Source organism: Schistocerca cancellata, chromosome 1 (assembly GCF_023864275.1).
Source record: "Schistocerca cancellata isolate TAMUIC-IGC-003103 chromosome 1, iqSchCanc2.1, whole genome shotgun sequence".
NCBI classification, from domain to species: Eukaryota; Metazoa; Arthropoda; class Insecta; order Orthoptera; family Acrididae; genus Schistocerca; species Schistocerca cancellata.
The window spans coordinates 593,931,897-593,947,926 of record NC_064626.1 but is presented as its reverse complement, the minus strand read 5'-3'; the positions used below and the strand labels follow the sequence as shown (position 1 = coordinate 593,947,926).

Here is a 16,030-nt window from a genome sequence, read left to right as displayed (position 1 = left end):
GAGAGACATCCCTCATTGGTGAAGAGCACAGGGTACCCAGGATGGTCAGGGAATTGGCAAATGGTGATTGCATAAGAAACAAGGAGTTGGCTCTGTAAGATGTGTAGAGAGGGAATCCCCACTTGTGTGAGGAGACTATTAACAGGACTAGTGCGAAATGCACCAATAGCCAGATGCATCCCACAATAATGGAGAGGGTCAACGAGTTTCAAAGTGGAAGGACCTGCTGAGCCATAAATCTGACTACCATAATCTGATCCAGACAAGACCAGAGCATGATAAAGATGAAGAAGGGTGGAACGGTCTGAACCCCATGATGTGTGGGCCAGGAGATGGAGAGCATTAAGTTTCTGCATAATGTAGTCTTTACGTGGCAAATGTGGGTCAGCCATGTCAGCTAGTTATCAAAAATAAGGTCCAAGAAACAGGACTGTGTTACAAAATCGGGGAGTCGGTTGCCGAAATAAAGTTTTGGATCGGAGTGTACTGTGGGTCACTGACAAAAATGCACAGCCCGCATTTTGAAGGGAGAAAACTGGAAGCCATGGGTGGTGGCCCACACAGACACCTGTTGGATGGCGCCTTGGAGCTGGCACTCAGCAGACGCTACCAAGTGGGAGCTGCACCAGATGCAAAAATTGTTGATGTACAACCCCGGGGTAACCAGAGGCCCAATAGAGGTCACAGGCCCATTGATGGCAATGAGGAAGAGAGTGACACTTAGCACAAAACCCTGTGAAATACCATTCTCCTGAATTTGAAGGGAGCTGAGTGAAGTGCCAACTCGAACCCAGAAGAGCCAGTAAGATAAAAACCAGCAGATAAAAATCTGAAGGGGGCCACGGAAGCCCCAGTCATGGAGGGTAGCTAAAATGTGAAGGCACCAAGCCATGTCATACACCTTATGCAGGTCAGACAAGACTGTGACATGGTCCCAGCAGTGAGTAAAAGCCTTTTGAATGGCTGATTCCAATCAGAGTAAATGGTCAGTTGGAGATCGCCATGCCCGGAAGCTACTGTGATCTGGGGGACAAAAGGCCCCAAGATTCGAGTACCCAGCATAATCTGAAATTGACCATCCTTTCGAGCTGTTTACAAAGTACATTCGCAAGGCTAATGGGGCGGTAACTGTCAAGAGACATTGGATTTATCCCGGGCTTAAGGATGAGGATGACTATACTGCCTTGCCATTGTGACAGAAAAGCACCCGTGAGGCAAATGTGGTTGAAGACTGTGAGGAGCTGTTGCCTCTGGGGAACATCCAAGTATTGGATTATCTGGTTGTGGAAGGAATCTGGCCCTGGGGTTGTGTCTTGTGAAGAGCTAAGAAGCCGCACCAATTCCCATTCAGCGAATGGTGCATTATAGGACTCAACGTGGCGCAGGATGAAACAGAGGGGGTGGTCTGTTCAAATTGTGTTTCTGCCAGACAAAGGTAGTAGGGAGAGGACGACAATGCCGTCGCAAAGTGTGTTGTGAGGTGTTCTGTGAGGACCAATGGATCAGTGCACAGTGCACCTTGAAGGTTCAGACCCTGGACAGTTGACTGTGTCTGGCAGCCCAGAAGGCTAACGAGCTTTGACCAAATCTGTGATGAAGAGGCATACATCCCCACGGAGGAAACATAGTGCTCCCAGCATTCCTTTTTACTACACTTAATAACATAACAAGACTTAGCATGAAGACGCTTAAAGGTGAGGAGGTCGGTCTGTGAAAGGTGTCGTGTAATTTGCTGCAGCACCTGTCAGCAGTCTTTGACAGCGACTGCGATATCCTTGGTCCACCACGGTACCAGCTGACCTGTGGACCTGTAGATAGGGGGAAACCAGTGCCAGCAGTGTGCAGAAGAGCGGCAGAGATGCCTTGCACGAAGACATCAATGGAATTTGAGAAGGAGGTGTCAAAGTGGGGAGCAGACATATTAAAAGCCAATTGGCCCTGCGGAATGCCCAATGTGGGGGCCTGGCTGGCTGGCTGGCTGGCTGGCCGGCTGCAACAGGGGAACGATACAATCACCGGAAAGTGGTCACTGTCACATAGGGCATCACGGGATGACCAATGTAGGGAAGCCACGATTGCAGGGAAGGAGATCATGAGATCGATAACAGAGAAGGTACCATGAACGGCACTGAAGTGGGCAGGGGAGCCATCAGTGAGGAGACACAAACGGAGGTCCATGATAAGTTAGTCAATTAGGATACCCCTACCCGTTGAAGTGACACTCCCCCACAGTGGCTGGTGGGCACTGAAATCCCCAAGGAGGAGAAACAGGGAATGGAGTTACTGGATTAAGGTAGACAATGCAACATAAACATGTGGCATGCCTGGAGGGAAGTACACATTGCAAATGGTGATTTCCTGAGTCATTTGCACTCAAATTGCTGTAGCTTCCAAGGTGGTATGTAGGGGGATCCAGTCACTAATGACATCGGAGCAAACCAAAGTGCACATCCCACCAGAAGCTGCCCCGGGGCCAACAAAGTTCCAACAGAATGCGCGATACCGTATTTACTCGAATCTAAGCCGCACTTTTTTTCCGGTTTTTGTAATCCAAAAAACCGCCTGCGGCTTAGAATCGAGTGCAAAGCAAGCGGAAGTTCTTAAAAATGTCGGTGGGTGCCGCCACAACTTAGTTCTGCCGTCGAATATATGTAGCGCTACACAGGCATGCTTTGTAGTCACAAAGATAAATACTGGCGCCAGAACCTCTGCGTCAGTAAATAAATTTAAAAACAAAAAGGTGGAAGACAAGCTTTTTTTCTCCGCGCCGAGTTTCGACCACTGCATTTTCATACATTATCCAATGAAGTAAATACAAATTCCGTATTGTTCATTTTCGAACGCAGCAGCATTTCAATGTACTACGAAAACCCGACTGGCAAGAATGTTTAGGATGTTTGTCAATATGGCCAACTCTACGTTCTGAATTTTTTCCTATCTGTGAGAAGAGATGGTTGCTAATAGGAACTTTTATAAATTGTGAATCACATGTAGTATTCTCGTCACCATAAGAATGATACGAATATAAACATTTTGCCATGTATTGTTTCGTGTTTGCTGCTATCTCATTTAAATCCTGTCAGCCTAATAAACTACGAAAATAGTGTGAGACAACAGCAAACGCGGAAGAATATACATATCATGTCATGTTTATATTCGTATTATTCTTATGCTAAACAGAGATACAGTCAGAAATGAAGCGAGGCAATTGACTAGATTTTTAAATCTAAGATGACTAATTTCTGTGCAGAATGTAATGTACTAAATAGGCGCCTGCAAAGATTTTCAAACGGAGAAAAATTTTCGCTAAACTCTCGTTCAAAACATCTTCTATCATACACAGTCTATTATTTGGTTCTTGTTGATCATTATCAAAGAAAGCAGCAGTGTAAGTAACAACAAGTAGCAGTCTCTTGCCATTGTTTCGCTAATGAGACTATTCCTCTCTCTCTCTCTCTCTCTCTCTCTCTCTCTCTCTCTCTCTCTCTCTCTCTCTTTTTTTTTTTTTATTTGTAAGTGGCGGTAGCGCGCTCAAAAGCAAGCCATGCCGCAATCGGCGACAGGCCGTAAATACGCAGTATCAGAGTACGACAAACAATGCATGACACAGTACAGTAATGCATTTTCAGCGTAGAGTGACGTAAACACCTGTAACAAAGAAAACTGCGCTTATCAGATCAAAGAAAAATAAGCAATCAATTCAAACCAGACGAAGCACGTGAAAAAGGAAGGGTACCCGTATAAATACGGACGGAGCGCCTGACGCACAGCAATGGTTACCTGGTAAAGCTTAGCTGCTAAGCTTACGACTCGAACCAAACTACTGTAGCTGTATCGTCATTCATTCGACCTAAATTGTCTCGTATCACAGTGGACCAACTTTGTTTCGATTTGCAGATGCTGCCTAAAACTTTTCTCTCCCCTTGAATTTCGAGTCTCAAATTTCAGGTGCGGCTTAGATTCGGGAAATTTTTTTTCCTTGATTTCGAGTCTCATTTTTCAGGTGCGGCTTAGATTCGAGTGCGGCTTAGACTTGAGTAAATACGGTAACCACGAAAAGTTGGAGAATGGTCATCAAGGAAATGTTTTCTTGAAGAACAAGGTAGGATGCAGAATAAAAGGACACAGGATGTTGCATCTACAGTAAGTGACGATACTATCTGTTGCAATTCCACTGGATGATTGTGTGGCATGAGTCCAAGATAGACATTAAGAAGCCGAGAAGGAGGTCAGGTCACTTGGTCAGTAGTTGTCATCAACAAGAGTGGGGTGACATCCATAAATAAAATGTCAGACTCAGGTTGCGAGGGGGCAGATAGCACCTCCAGGGGCACCGGGGTGCTTTGTCTTGGTATTTATGTTTCTTCTTCTTCTCTTTCTGATGTGGAGGAGGGCAGGGCACAGAGGGAGTACAGGCTCCTGGAACATCGGGAACCGAAAGAGAGCGGGTGACCTTGGGGCCCACAGATGGTGCACCTCATGGCCAAGTGTTGGTAACAGTCTTCTGGCCGGAGAGATGCTGGGGAGAGGGGTCCTGGGAGGGAGCCCTATCACTGGCAGATACCGAAGAAGGGGGCCACTTCTTTGGCCATGGAGGGGGAGAGGCTTCCTGACAGAAGGTCATGGGAGGGGGAGGGGGAGGGGTATGGTGCTGGGGTAAAGACAAAGGAGGAGAAGGAGGAGGTGGAAAGGAAGTAACAGAGGCAAAAGTTGAAGATAGTGACACTGGATTGAGTCTCTCATACGTTTGGCGTGCCTTAGCATATACCATGTGATCCAGGGACTTGTATTCTTGGATCTTCTTTTCTCTCTTGTAATCCAGACACTCCGGCGAGCGAGGGGAATGGCGGTCAGCACAACTGATGCACACAGGTGGAGGAACACAGGGGCTTCCCTCATGGAGTGGGTGGCCACAGTCACCACACAAAGGGTCCGCTGTACAGCAGGAAGACATATGACCAAAACGCAAGCACCGCATAGGTGGAGGGATGCACGGCTTCACATCACATCTGTAGCACATAACATTCACCTTTTCTGGGAGGGTATCCCCCTCGAAACCCAGAATGAAGGAGCCAGTATCAGTGTGGTTGTCTTTGCGACCCTTCTGCACATGTAAAACAAAATGAACGCCACACCGTTCCAGATTAGACAGGAGTCCCTCATCAGTTTGCAGGATGAGGTCCCTATGAAAAATTACTCCCTGGACCATATTCAAAGATTGGTGGGGAGTGATAGACACCAGGACATTGCCAAGACGATCACAGGCACAAATAGCTGCGGATTGGGTGGCAGAATAAGCTTTGATTAACAGTGAGCCCAACTGTATCTTACTAAGAGACTCCACTTCACCAAACTTTCCTCAATATTTTCCATGAAAAACAATGGCTCTGTGGTGGTGAATGTGTCCCCATCCATTGTAGTACAAACAAGGTAATGGGGAAAGGGTTTCAGCCCAAGACAGCGAGCCTGGCCCTCCTCCATGGTGTAGCCAGAGAAGGGGAGGTTACCAAGTCATAGGAAGCAGCAATTAAGGATCCTTCACCATTCGAAGAGACGGCCAGATTTTTGCAGCTTGATACGCTTCATGCACCAAGCATCTGCCCTGATACCACCCAGTCCAACCAGGGGCTCTCTCCATGGGTTCCACCCAGCCACAGCAAGGGCCATCTGGCACGGCGGCCGTTGCTGGGAATTCCGATGTTCTAAGAAGATAAGCAACCACTTCCTGGCATACATGAGGAGGGAACAGCTCACATATCAGTAGTGTGATTCCTTTGTTGTCAGGGGGCTCAGCAACATTGGTACGTAACAGCCCCACCACACGGACTGGCTACTCATGCTGGTGACTTGGCAGGGTCAAAGGGGGCTACAGCGGGGAAGGGAGAGGGGAGAGGAATCTGCACCATAGATGCTAGGGAGGGAGTAGTTCCCCCTAGTGCTCACACTAAAAAGAGGAAATTTTGAAGTGGAGGTCCAACCTAAAGTGGGGACCTAAACACCAAAAGGGTGAAAGAACAGGCACAAGGAGGACAACTGCAACCAATACAGGAGACCAGGTGGACAGCCAGGTTGACATAAATCAGAACACCAAGAGAGGGGAAGGAAGGGTCAACGGGGAAGGAGTGAGGATATGGAGGGAGCGGGCAGAGTGAAGGAAATGCAACCAGGGAATGAAGAATGGGTCGCAATAGCTCAGGGCCCAGTGTGCGCCACGCACAAACTCGCGAAAGAACCGTGAGCCCCCTGGGGGGTTTATCCATCGAATTACAGTATTAAGGGGATATTTCCTGGGAGAACTAATTTTGTATCTGATGTACCTATATGATAAATGAAATTAAAAATAAAGAAAAAAAATACTTCTAGAGTGTCTACTAATAAATTTGGTGCTACTTGAGCCAGGCTAACCAGCGCATATATGCACACAAATTTACCAGATACTGGAAGGAAGCCCAAGTAGCTAAAAATCCTTTATCAAGGAAGGCATGAGGTGCAAAATATAACATATAAGTTGCTAATGTTTTTGGTCCTTTCAGCTCCTTACATTATTCACAGATTTCCTTTTGGATTCTATTGTTTACATTCTTTTGTTACACATTGCTTTAAACATACACCCAACATGATATGGTAATACCAAAAATGTATATTCTATTAGTATCATTTCCTTCGGGGAATGTATCTCAACTAATAACAAATTTCTATCTTAGCATTTCATATTCAAAATTTGTTATACTTACTAATCACCACTTGGTGTCCAGCCTACACGAACTAAGTACTCCATCCAGGGAAACAAAACACACAAGGGGTACTGCAACTCAAGGACATTCACATCATAGATTTGGTGATTCTCATTGACCTTAAATTGAACCATTTTGAGGTTTGACTTGGAATTCGCTGTGCCAGCACGAGGGAACCTGTAGCCAAAAGAGAAAATATATTTAAGAGGCACGAGTATTGGAACAATAAGGGTTATTAGATGATAGGCAAGGTACAATTTGTTACCATCTTATTTAACAACTTAATCACTTATATTCAAAACAATAACAATTTCAAAATAAGGTCTGAGCCCAAAAGACTCTCACTATGTAATTATCATCTTGGTACAAGCTATCGCAAGAACCATATACTCATTTTGGCAAACACAACTACTTCTAACATGCCTCGACAATTCATTTTCAAACTTTATTACATAATGCTTCAACTGAAGGTGTAAAGGTAATTACTCACCATATAGTTGAGAGGTTGAGTGGGAAACAGGGATGTAAATAAGATTGACCTTACAGCTATGCAATCTGACAAATTTTCTTTACCAGAGCCCCCCCCCCTCCCGCCCCCCCCCCCCCCCCACACACATATCTAATGGCATGAGTATTCTGTAGAGCAGTGTGTAAGAGGAAGAAAAGGGACGAGAGGAAAAGAGAGAGATGAATGAAAAGATGAATGGTAGGAGAGACAGCTGAGGTCCGAGCCATGATTGTGGCATTGGAGAACTCACACCTGTCTCAGCATGGTAAGTTATGTCATACATAATTTTTTTGTAAGATATTACAGTCCTCTCAAGCCATACTCTATTTTAGCAATGTTAAATGTAATTGTCTTTTAACATAGTACAATTTAATTATTTCTGACAGTATGTCACCAATAAATGCATTCTCAAATACTCTAATAATGCATCAAACAATGGAAAATCCAGGATGAAAAGTAACAATATTGTGAAAAGGAAAGTTGCTACTCGCCATACAGCGGAGATGCTGAGTCGCAGATGGGCACAACAAAAATTCACCTGGTCCTATTCAACCCAACAAGCCACCTTCCTAGATGTTGACCTCCACCTCAAAGATGGCTACATCAGTACCTCCATCCATATCAAAACACTCAACACCAGTAATACCTCCACTTTGACAGTTGCCATCCATTCTATACCAAGAAGTTCCTTCTATACAGCCTAGCCACCCGCAGTTGTCACATCTGGAGCGATGAGTATTTCCTCTCGAAATATACCAAGGGTCTCACTAAAGCCTTCTCAAACTGTAATTATTGTACCAACCTTGTATAAAAACAAATCTCCCATGCCTTAGGTTTCCAGTCTCCCACCACCTTACAAAGTCCCACCATCCGGCCACAGAGGAGCATTCTCTTCATAACTCAGTATCAACCAGGACTGGAGCAAATGAATTACATTCTCTGCCAGGGTTTTGACTACCTCTCGTCATGCTCTGAAATTGCTTTGTTTTGCTTTGTTTTAGGGTACGAAAACAACTGGTGTCATACATGCCCAAGTCAAAACTATAGAGCACAAAGACAAAGAGGAGTTAAAAAACGACTATACATAAATCCCAATTGGCATAAGAGAAGACAACTAAAAACAGAGGCATGGAGAAAGAGTTGCAGAAGATGCCACATAGAAATGGAGGTCCAAAACTAAAAATTAAATGACCTTCACCATATTGTTTTGACGGATAAAAAGTAAAATGCGGCAGACAGCCCGAGTCATTTACTAAAACGGCCAATCACTCAGACAACAAACCCAAACGGTAAAAAAAATGGGCATTCCGTCAGGAAGTGGCAGGCATTAAAAGTTGGGTGCAATGTGAACAAAGTGGTGGGGGAGCACCACTTAACAAATGACAATGGCTAAAAAAGCAGTGCCCAGTACGCAACCTAGTTAAAATGACCGCTTCCCAGTGGAAGGGCTGAGAGGTGGTCATCAAAGCCACTGGAAGAGGCTTTAGAACCTGGAGCTTAGGCCCATGAAGGGAGGACCAATGGTGATGCCAAAGGGACACCACCTCCTGACAGATGGCAACACCGAGATCATTGGAGGGAATGTAGGAGCTAGTGGCTTGAGGTACAAGGACTGCAGCCTTGGCAGCAGTGTCAACAGCCTCATTTCCTGACAGTGCAACATGGCACACCAACATCACAGTTGCTCCACCAAGAGTGAGCAACTGAGTTTTCCTGGGCCCATTGCACTTTGGGATGGGCAGTGTAAAACGTACATAGACTTTGAAGGGTGCTGAGAGAGTCTGAGCAGAGGATACAATCGAAAAGTCTGTGTCACCGGATGTACTCTGTGCTCTGCTACAGGGTGAAGAGCTCAGCTGCCGGAGACGATACCGAAAGACGTTGGTGCCAATGACGAAGGCACACCCGACACCGCAGACAATAAGAGAGCCATCACTGGAACAAAGGTACTATCACTATGTTCCATGCAAAGTTCATGAAACTGAAGGTGACAGAGAGAGATTGTCCTTAGGAAGCGAATGAAGGCCAAGGTAAACGGGCGGCTTCACGGAGCCAAGGTGGTGGAGGGTTCACACCCACTGGGAAATTTGCAGGTAGTGTGAAGTTAAGCCACTGGGGGACGTGCCGAAAGCAACTCAAGGAGATAACAGAGAAGAGGGACACACCCTACTGGCGATCAAGGGAATCATCGATGGAGGTGGCATAGGATGGGGGACCATGCATGGCATACAAACGGTATGCGTACCTACTGAGGAGAAAGTGACAGCAGTAACACAGTGGTAGTTCAGCACCTTCAGCATACAGATTCTCAACTAGGCTCGTGTAGTGGGCGCCAGTGGCCAAACAGATGCCACAATGGTGTATAGTGTTGAGACGGCGTAAGAGGGATGGACATGCACACACACAAACAAAGCACCCATAGTCTAGTTTTCAACAGACAAGGGACCGGTACAAGCGGAGAAGGGTTGTTCAATCTGCACCCCAGGAAGTACTATTGAGGGCATGTAGGACACTGAGGGACCGCATAGAGCTGGCTGCCAGGTAAAATATGTGGGAGGACCAAAAGAGTATACTACTGAGCATGAGCCCCAGGAATTTCATAGTTTCAGTGTCAGTGTCGTCGTAACTGCCGTCTGCGTCACTTCTGCTGTGCAGCGGGCTACGTTAATTTAAGTATTAACTATATTTTTCTTAATTGTCACTTCTTCTTCCGTGTGTTTTTGCTTTTAGGAAGCTTTAATTGTCGAGTGCTAGCAATAGTGTTCCACAGATTTTGTGTTTGTTTTGAATACAGTCAGAGAGAGTCCCTTTAGTCAACCATAGTGCCAGTAGTGCTAGTGTTTGTTTTCAATGCAGTCCAGAGACAGGTAGTGCTATTTTCATTGTTTTCTACAAGAAGTGTCTAGTAACCACAGTTTAGTCAACTATCAGCCGCCTTTAGTGAATTAGCAGTCTAGTTAAAAGTTGATTAACTCTGTACAGTAAATTGATTTCTTAGGATGGATAGGATGTGTGACTGCTGTGTATGGACACAGGAGGAGCTGGCCACTATTCGCGAACAGCTGAACGTGTTAATGGCCGCGGTCAGCCCTCTACAGGCTGCTGCCTTGGAGTGTAGCGGCAGTGGGGAGTCTGGTGCGTCACATGGTACACCCCAGGTGTTACATGCTTCACCCACTGTCCCTGCTGTCGAGACATCTTCGCAGGTACCGTGCGCGGTTGGGCCACCCTCTCCCCACCCACCTGCGGGTTCAGCGGCATTCACGGCGCACGAGGCGGAGGGTCAATGTGGAGGCTGGCCGTGTGGCATTGCCCGCTCTGCCTGTGAGTGGACATGTGGCCGCTCCTTCAGCAAGGTCCGAGCAGGCTCACAGGGGGAGGGGTTTATTAGTTACTGGGAGCTCCAACGTTAGGCGGGTGAAGGAGCCCCTTAGGGAAATAGCGGAAAGGTCGGGGAAGAAGGCCAGAGTTCACTCTGTCTGCTTGCCGGGGGGTCTCATCCGAGATATGGAGGAGGCCCTGGCAGTGGCGATAGAGAGCACTGGGTGCACCCGACCAAATTTTTGCTCATGTCGGCACCAATGACTCCTGCCATCTGGGTTCAGAGGTCATCCTCAGTTCGTACAGGCAGTTGGAAAAGTTGGTGAAGGCGGAAAGCCTCGCTCGCGGGGTGGAATCTGAGCTATTTGTAGTATTGTTCCCAGAACTGATCGCGGTCCTCTGGTTTGGAGCCGAGTGGAAGGCTTAAACCAGAGGCTCAGACGATTCTGCGAAGATCTGGGGTGCAAATTTCTCGACCTCCACTATTGGGTGGAGAAATGTAGGGCCCCCCAGAATACGTCAGGCATGCACTACACGCAGGAAGCGGCTACAAGGGTAGCGGAGTACGTGTGGAGTGCACATGTGGGTTTTTTAGGTTAGAGAATCCCCTCCCTAGGCCCGACAAGACGCCTCCTGAGATGCAGCAAGGTAGGAGTATGCAAAATGCAACAAGGAATAACAATATTAATGTGCTAATAGTAAACTGCAGGAGCGTCTATAGAAAGGTCCCAGAACTGCTCACATTGATAAACGGTCACAATGCCCACATAGTACTAGGGACAGAAAGTTGACTCAAACCAAACGTAAACAGTAATGAAATCCTAAACTCAGATTGGAATTTATACCGCAGGGACAGGCTGGATAGTGAAGGGGGAGGCGTGTTTATAGCAATAAGAAGTGCAATAGTATCAAAGGAAATTGACGGAGATCCAAAATGTGAAATAATTTGGGTGAAGGTCACGGTTAAAACAGGCTCAGACATGGTAACTGGATGTATCTATAGGCCCCCTGGCTCAACAGCTGTTGTGGCTGAGCACCTGAAGGATAATTTGGAAAATATTTCGAGTAGATTTCCCCACCATGTTATAGTTCTGGGTGGAGATTTTAATTTGCCGGATATAGACTGGGAGACTCAAACGTTCATAACGGGTGGCAGGGACAAAGAATCCAGTGAAACTTTTTTCAGTGCTTTATCTGGAAACTACCTTGAGCAGTTAAACAGAGAACCGACTCATGGCGATAACATATTAGACCTTCTGGTGACAAACAGACCCGAACTATTTGAAACAGTTAATGCAGAACAGGGAATCAGCGATCATAAAGCGGTTACTGCATCGATGATTTCAGCCGTAAATAGAAATATTAAAAAAGGTAGGAAGATTTTTCTATTTAGCAAAAGTGACAAAAAGCAGATTTCAGAGTACCTGACGGCTCAACACAAAAGTTTTGTCTCAAGTACAGATAGCGTTGAGGATCAGTGGACAAAGTTCAAAACCATCGTACAATATGCGTTAGATGAGTATGTGCCAAGAAAGATCGTAAGAGATGGAAAAGAGCCACCGTGGTACAACAACCGAGTTAGAAAAATGCTGCGGAAGCAAAGAGAACTTCACAGCAAACATAAACATAGACAAAGCCTTGCAGACAAACAAAAATTATGTGAAGCGAAATGTAGTGTGAGGAGGGCTATGCGAGAGGCGTTCAATGAATTTGAAAGTAAAGTTCTATGTACTGACTTGGCAGAAAATCCTAAGAAATTTTGGTCTCATGTCAGAGCGGTAGTTGGATCAAAACAAAATGTCCAGACACTCTGTGACCAAAATGGTACTGAAACAGGATGACAGACTAAAGGCCGAAATACTAAATGTCTTTTTCCAAAGCTGTTTCACAGAGGAAGACTGCACTGTAGTTCCTTCTCTAGATTGTCGCACAGATGACAAAACGGTAGATATCGAAATAGACGACAGAGGGATAGAAAACAATTAAAATTGCTCAAAAGAGGAAAGCCCGCTGGACCTGATGGGATACCAGTTCGATTTTACACACAGTACGTGAAGGAACTTGCCCCCCTTCTTGCAGCGGTGTACCATAGGTATCTAGAAGAGCGTAGCTTTCCGAAGGATTGGAAAAGGGCACAGGTCATGCCCGTTTTCAAGAAGGGAAGTCGAACAGATGTGCAGAACTATAGACCTATATCTCTAACGTCAATCAGTTGTAGAATTTTGGAACACATATTATGTTCGAGTATAATGACTTTTCTGGAGACTAGAAATCTACTCTGTAGGAATCAGCATGGGTTTAGAAAAAGATGGTCATGTGAAACCCAGCTCGTGCTGTTTGTCCACGCGAGACTCAGAGGGCCATAGACACGGGTTCACAGGTAGATGTCGTGTTTTTTGACTTCTGCAAGGCGTTTGATACAGTTCTCCACAGTGGTTTAATCAACAAAGTAAGAGCATATGGACTATCAGACCAATTGTGTGATTGGATTGAAGAGTTCCTAGATAACAGAACGCAGCATGTCATTCTAAATGGAGAGAAGTCTACCGAAGTAAGAGTGATTTCAGGTGTGCCGCAGGTGAGGTCGTAGGACCGTTGCTATTCACAATATACATAAATGACCTTGTGGATGACATCGGAAGTTCACTGAGGCTTTTTGCGGATGATGCTGTGGTATATTGAGAGGTTGTAACAATGGAAAACTGTACTGAAATACAGGAGGATCTGCAGCAAATTGACGCATGGTGCAGGGAATGGCAATTGAATCTCAATGTAGACAAGTGTAAAGTGCTGCGAATACACAGAAAGAAAGATCCCTTATCATTTAGCTACAATACAGCAGGTCAGCAACTGGAAGCAGTTAATTCCATAAATTATCTGGAAGTACACATTAGGAGTGATTTAAAATGGAATGATCATATAAAGTTGATCGTCGGTAAAGCAGATGCCAGACTTAGATTCATTGGAAGAATCCTAAGGAAATGCAATCTGAAAACAAAGGAAGTAGGTAACAGTACGCTTGTTCACCCACTGCTTGAATACTGCTCAGCAGTGTGGGATCCGTACCAGATAGGGTTGATAGAAGAGATAGAGAAGATCCAACGGAGAGCAGCGCGCTTCGTTACAGGATCATTTAGTAATCGCCAAAGCGTTACGGAGATGATAGATTAACTCCAGTGGAAGACTGCAGGAGAGACGCTCAGTAGCTCGGTACGGGCTTTTGTTGAAGTTTCGAGAACACACCTTCACCGAAGAGTCAAGCAGTATATTGCTCCCTCCTACATATATCTCACGAAGAGACCATTAGGATAAAATCAGAGAGATTAGAGCCCACACAGAAGCATACCGACAATCCTTCTTTCCATGAACAATACGAGACTGGAATAGAAGAGAGAACCGATAGAGGTACTCAAGGTACCCTCTGCCACACACCGTCAGGTGGCTTGCGGAGTATGAGTATGGGTGTAGATGTAGATGTAGAACAGAAGAGCAACAGGTCCAAGATGTAAAGATGGTGGGAGAAACCAACTGCACCACTAGAAATTCGTATAGACGGTTTTGTCAGTGGAAAAAAGAAAGCCATTGTCAATGCCCCAGGAGTAAAGATGATCAAGACATATCTAAACACGTCGCTCTGTGAGATAAGTCCATGGAGAACTGCAATAGATGGCAAAATTGTCAACAAAAAGGAAGCTGGAGATGCCCGGCACGCATAGGTCATTATAGGGTTAATGGCGATAGCTACAGTGGGTGACGCTCTGTTCGGAATCCTGAGGCACGCTGGTTTCCTGGAGAAGGTGTTTGACAAGGCAGAACCCACACGCACCTTGAAAACTAGGTATTTTAAAAAGAGACAGGGACATGCTACGGTAAAGAGGAAGTGGGAGGAATGGAATGTCCTGCAATGGTAAGGATAATGTTTGTAAGATATTTCAAGTGCTCACCATAAGTAGCAGAAATGGGGGAGGTATCAGTCCAATAAGCTAAAGAAAGTCAGCCCTGGTGACAGCATATGGCAGAGGGGCATAAACGGTACAGAAGGAAAAAGTCAGGTGAGGAAGGAAAAGGCGAACTGCAACGGCTTGAAGATGGGTAGTGACGGAGATGGGTTGACAATGAATGTCATCCCGTATGAGCAGCATGATGCCCCCGTGAGATGGAATGCCGACCTCAGGGTTAAGGTCAAAACGAACCGGGAAGACTTGTTGAAGTTCAAAGCCGTCGTGAGGATGCAGTTTTGTTTTCTGAAGGCACAGTACAAGGGGATGCTGCAACACTAAAAGCAGCCATAAATCCTCTTTGTGGGACTGAAGGCAGCGAACGTTCCATTGAAGGAGAGTCATGATGAGGAAGCAATGAAGGGGTGTCACCTCAGCGGCTGCTAAGTTATAGCCTGCGAAGACTTGCTGCTACAGGGCACAGAATCAGGATGATCCTGCCCCACGAGGTCCACAGAAGCATCAGCTAGCTTGTGTTGTCGGTCTGTGGAATCGAACGCAGAAAAATGGTTGGTAGTGTGAACAGGGATATGGAGGCCAGCCAGCCTACGGTACCATGCGGCAACACCGTCAGAGAGGATCTTCAAGTCGGCGAAGGAGAAAAAAAGTTTGCCTTTGTTGGACTTCTTCGAGCCTTTCCAGTTAGCAGAGAAAGACTCAGGTAGTGTTTGGATGGAGGGACATACTAAGTCTTCAAGGGAGTACACCTTCTGTCCTTTCCAACCTACTGGTTGTGTAGCTGGTTGCTTCGTCCCCTGAGGCAGAGTTTGATTCTGATGGCGTGTTGCACAGCTGAACAGGGGGAAAGTGATGCTACCTTGACACTGGATGATTTCACAACCTCAGAGCTGAATTTGAGGTTGCACGTCTGCATGGCCATGTCCTTCATGGAGTGAGGGGTAACAAGAACAGAACTATAAGTGTCATGGAAGAATGCAGGGTCTGCGACTAGCCAATAACTTGTGAGTGACTGGGTAAAGCACTTTTTCCTCTTCCCGGATATCCAGAACAGCCTGCTCATCAAGATACATGGGACAATCCTGAGAGGAGGCAGCATGGCCACCATTGCAGTTGATACAGCGAGGAGAAGGAGGTGGACAATCGCCCTCATGCGCAACCGTACCATAGGTTATACATTTGGCTGGGTGTCAAAAAGATGTTCTAGTGTAGTTGAAACAAAGACACTGGTAGCAGCACATCAGGTTCGGAATGTATGGTCGGACTGTGATAATTTCATAGTCTGCTTTGATCTTGGCTAGAAGCACCACTCTACCAAAGGCCAGAAAAAGAGTGCGGGTGGGCAACAAGAAGGAATCTACCTTTTTCATTACCAAATACACGGCAATGACACCCTGACCTGAGAGGTAAGATTGGATTTCGGTCTTGGTCAGACCATCGAGCTGCCTAGTGTAAATAACACCAGGGGAAGAATTCAGAGTTCTATGGGCCTCGACATGAACAGGAGAGCC

The 16,030-nt window shown here is 46.0% G+C and overlaps 1 protein-coding gene across 3 annotated transcripts in view; it reads right to left on the bottom strand.

Moving 5' to 3' along the window:
• The window catches only part of LOC126182079 (dipeptidyl peptidase 9), a 191,777-nt gene that overhangs the window by 108,766 nt on the left and 66,981 nt on the right, over positions 1-16,030 (bottom strand). For all 3 annotated transcript variants that reach the window (XM_049924822.1, XM_049924823.1, XM_049924824.1), the window contains one exon: positions 6,735-6,911. In XM_049924822.1, coding sequence (XP_049780779.1) covers positions 6,735-6,911 — 177 coding nt within the window. The remainder of the gene's footprint in view (positions 1-6,734; positions 6,912-16,030) is intronic.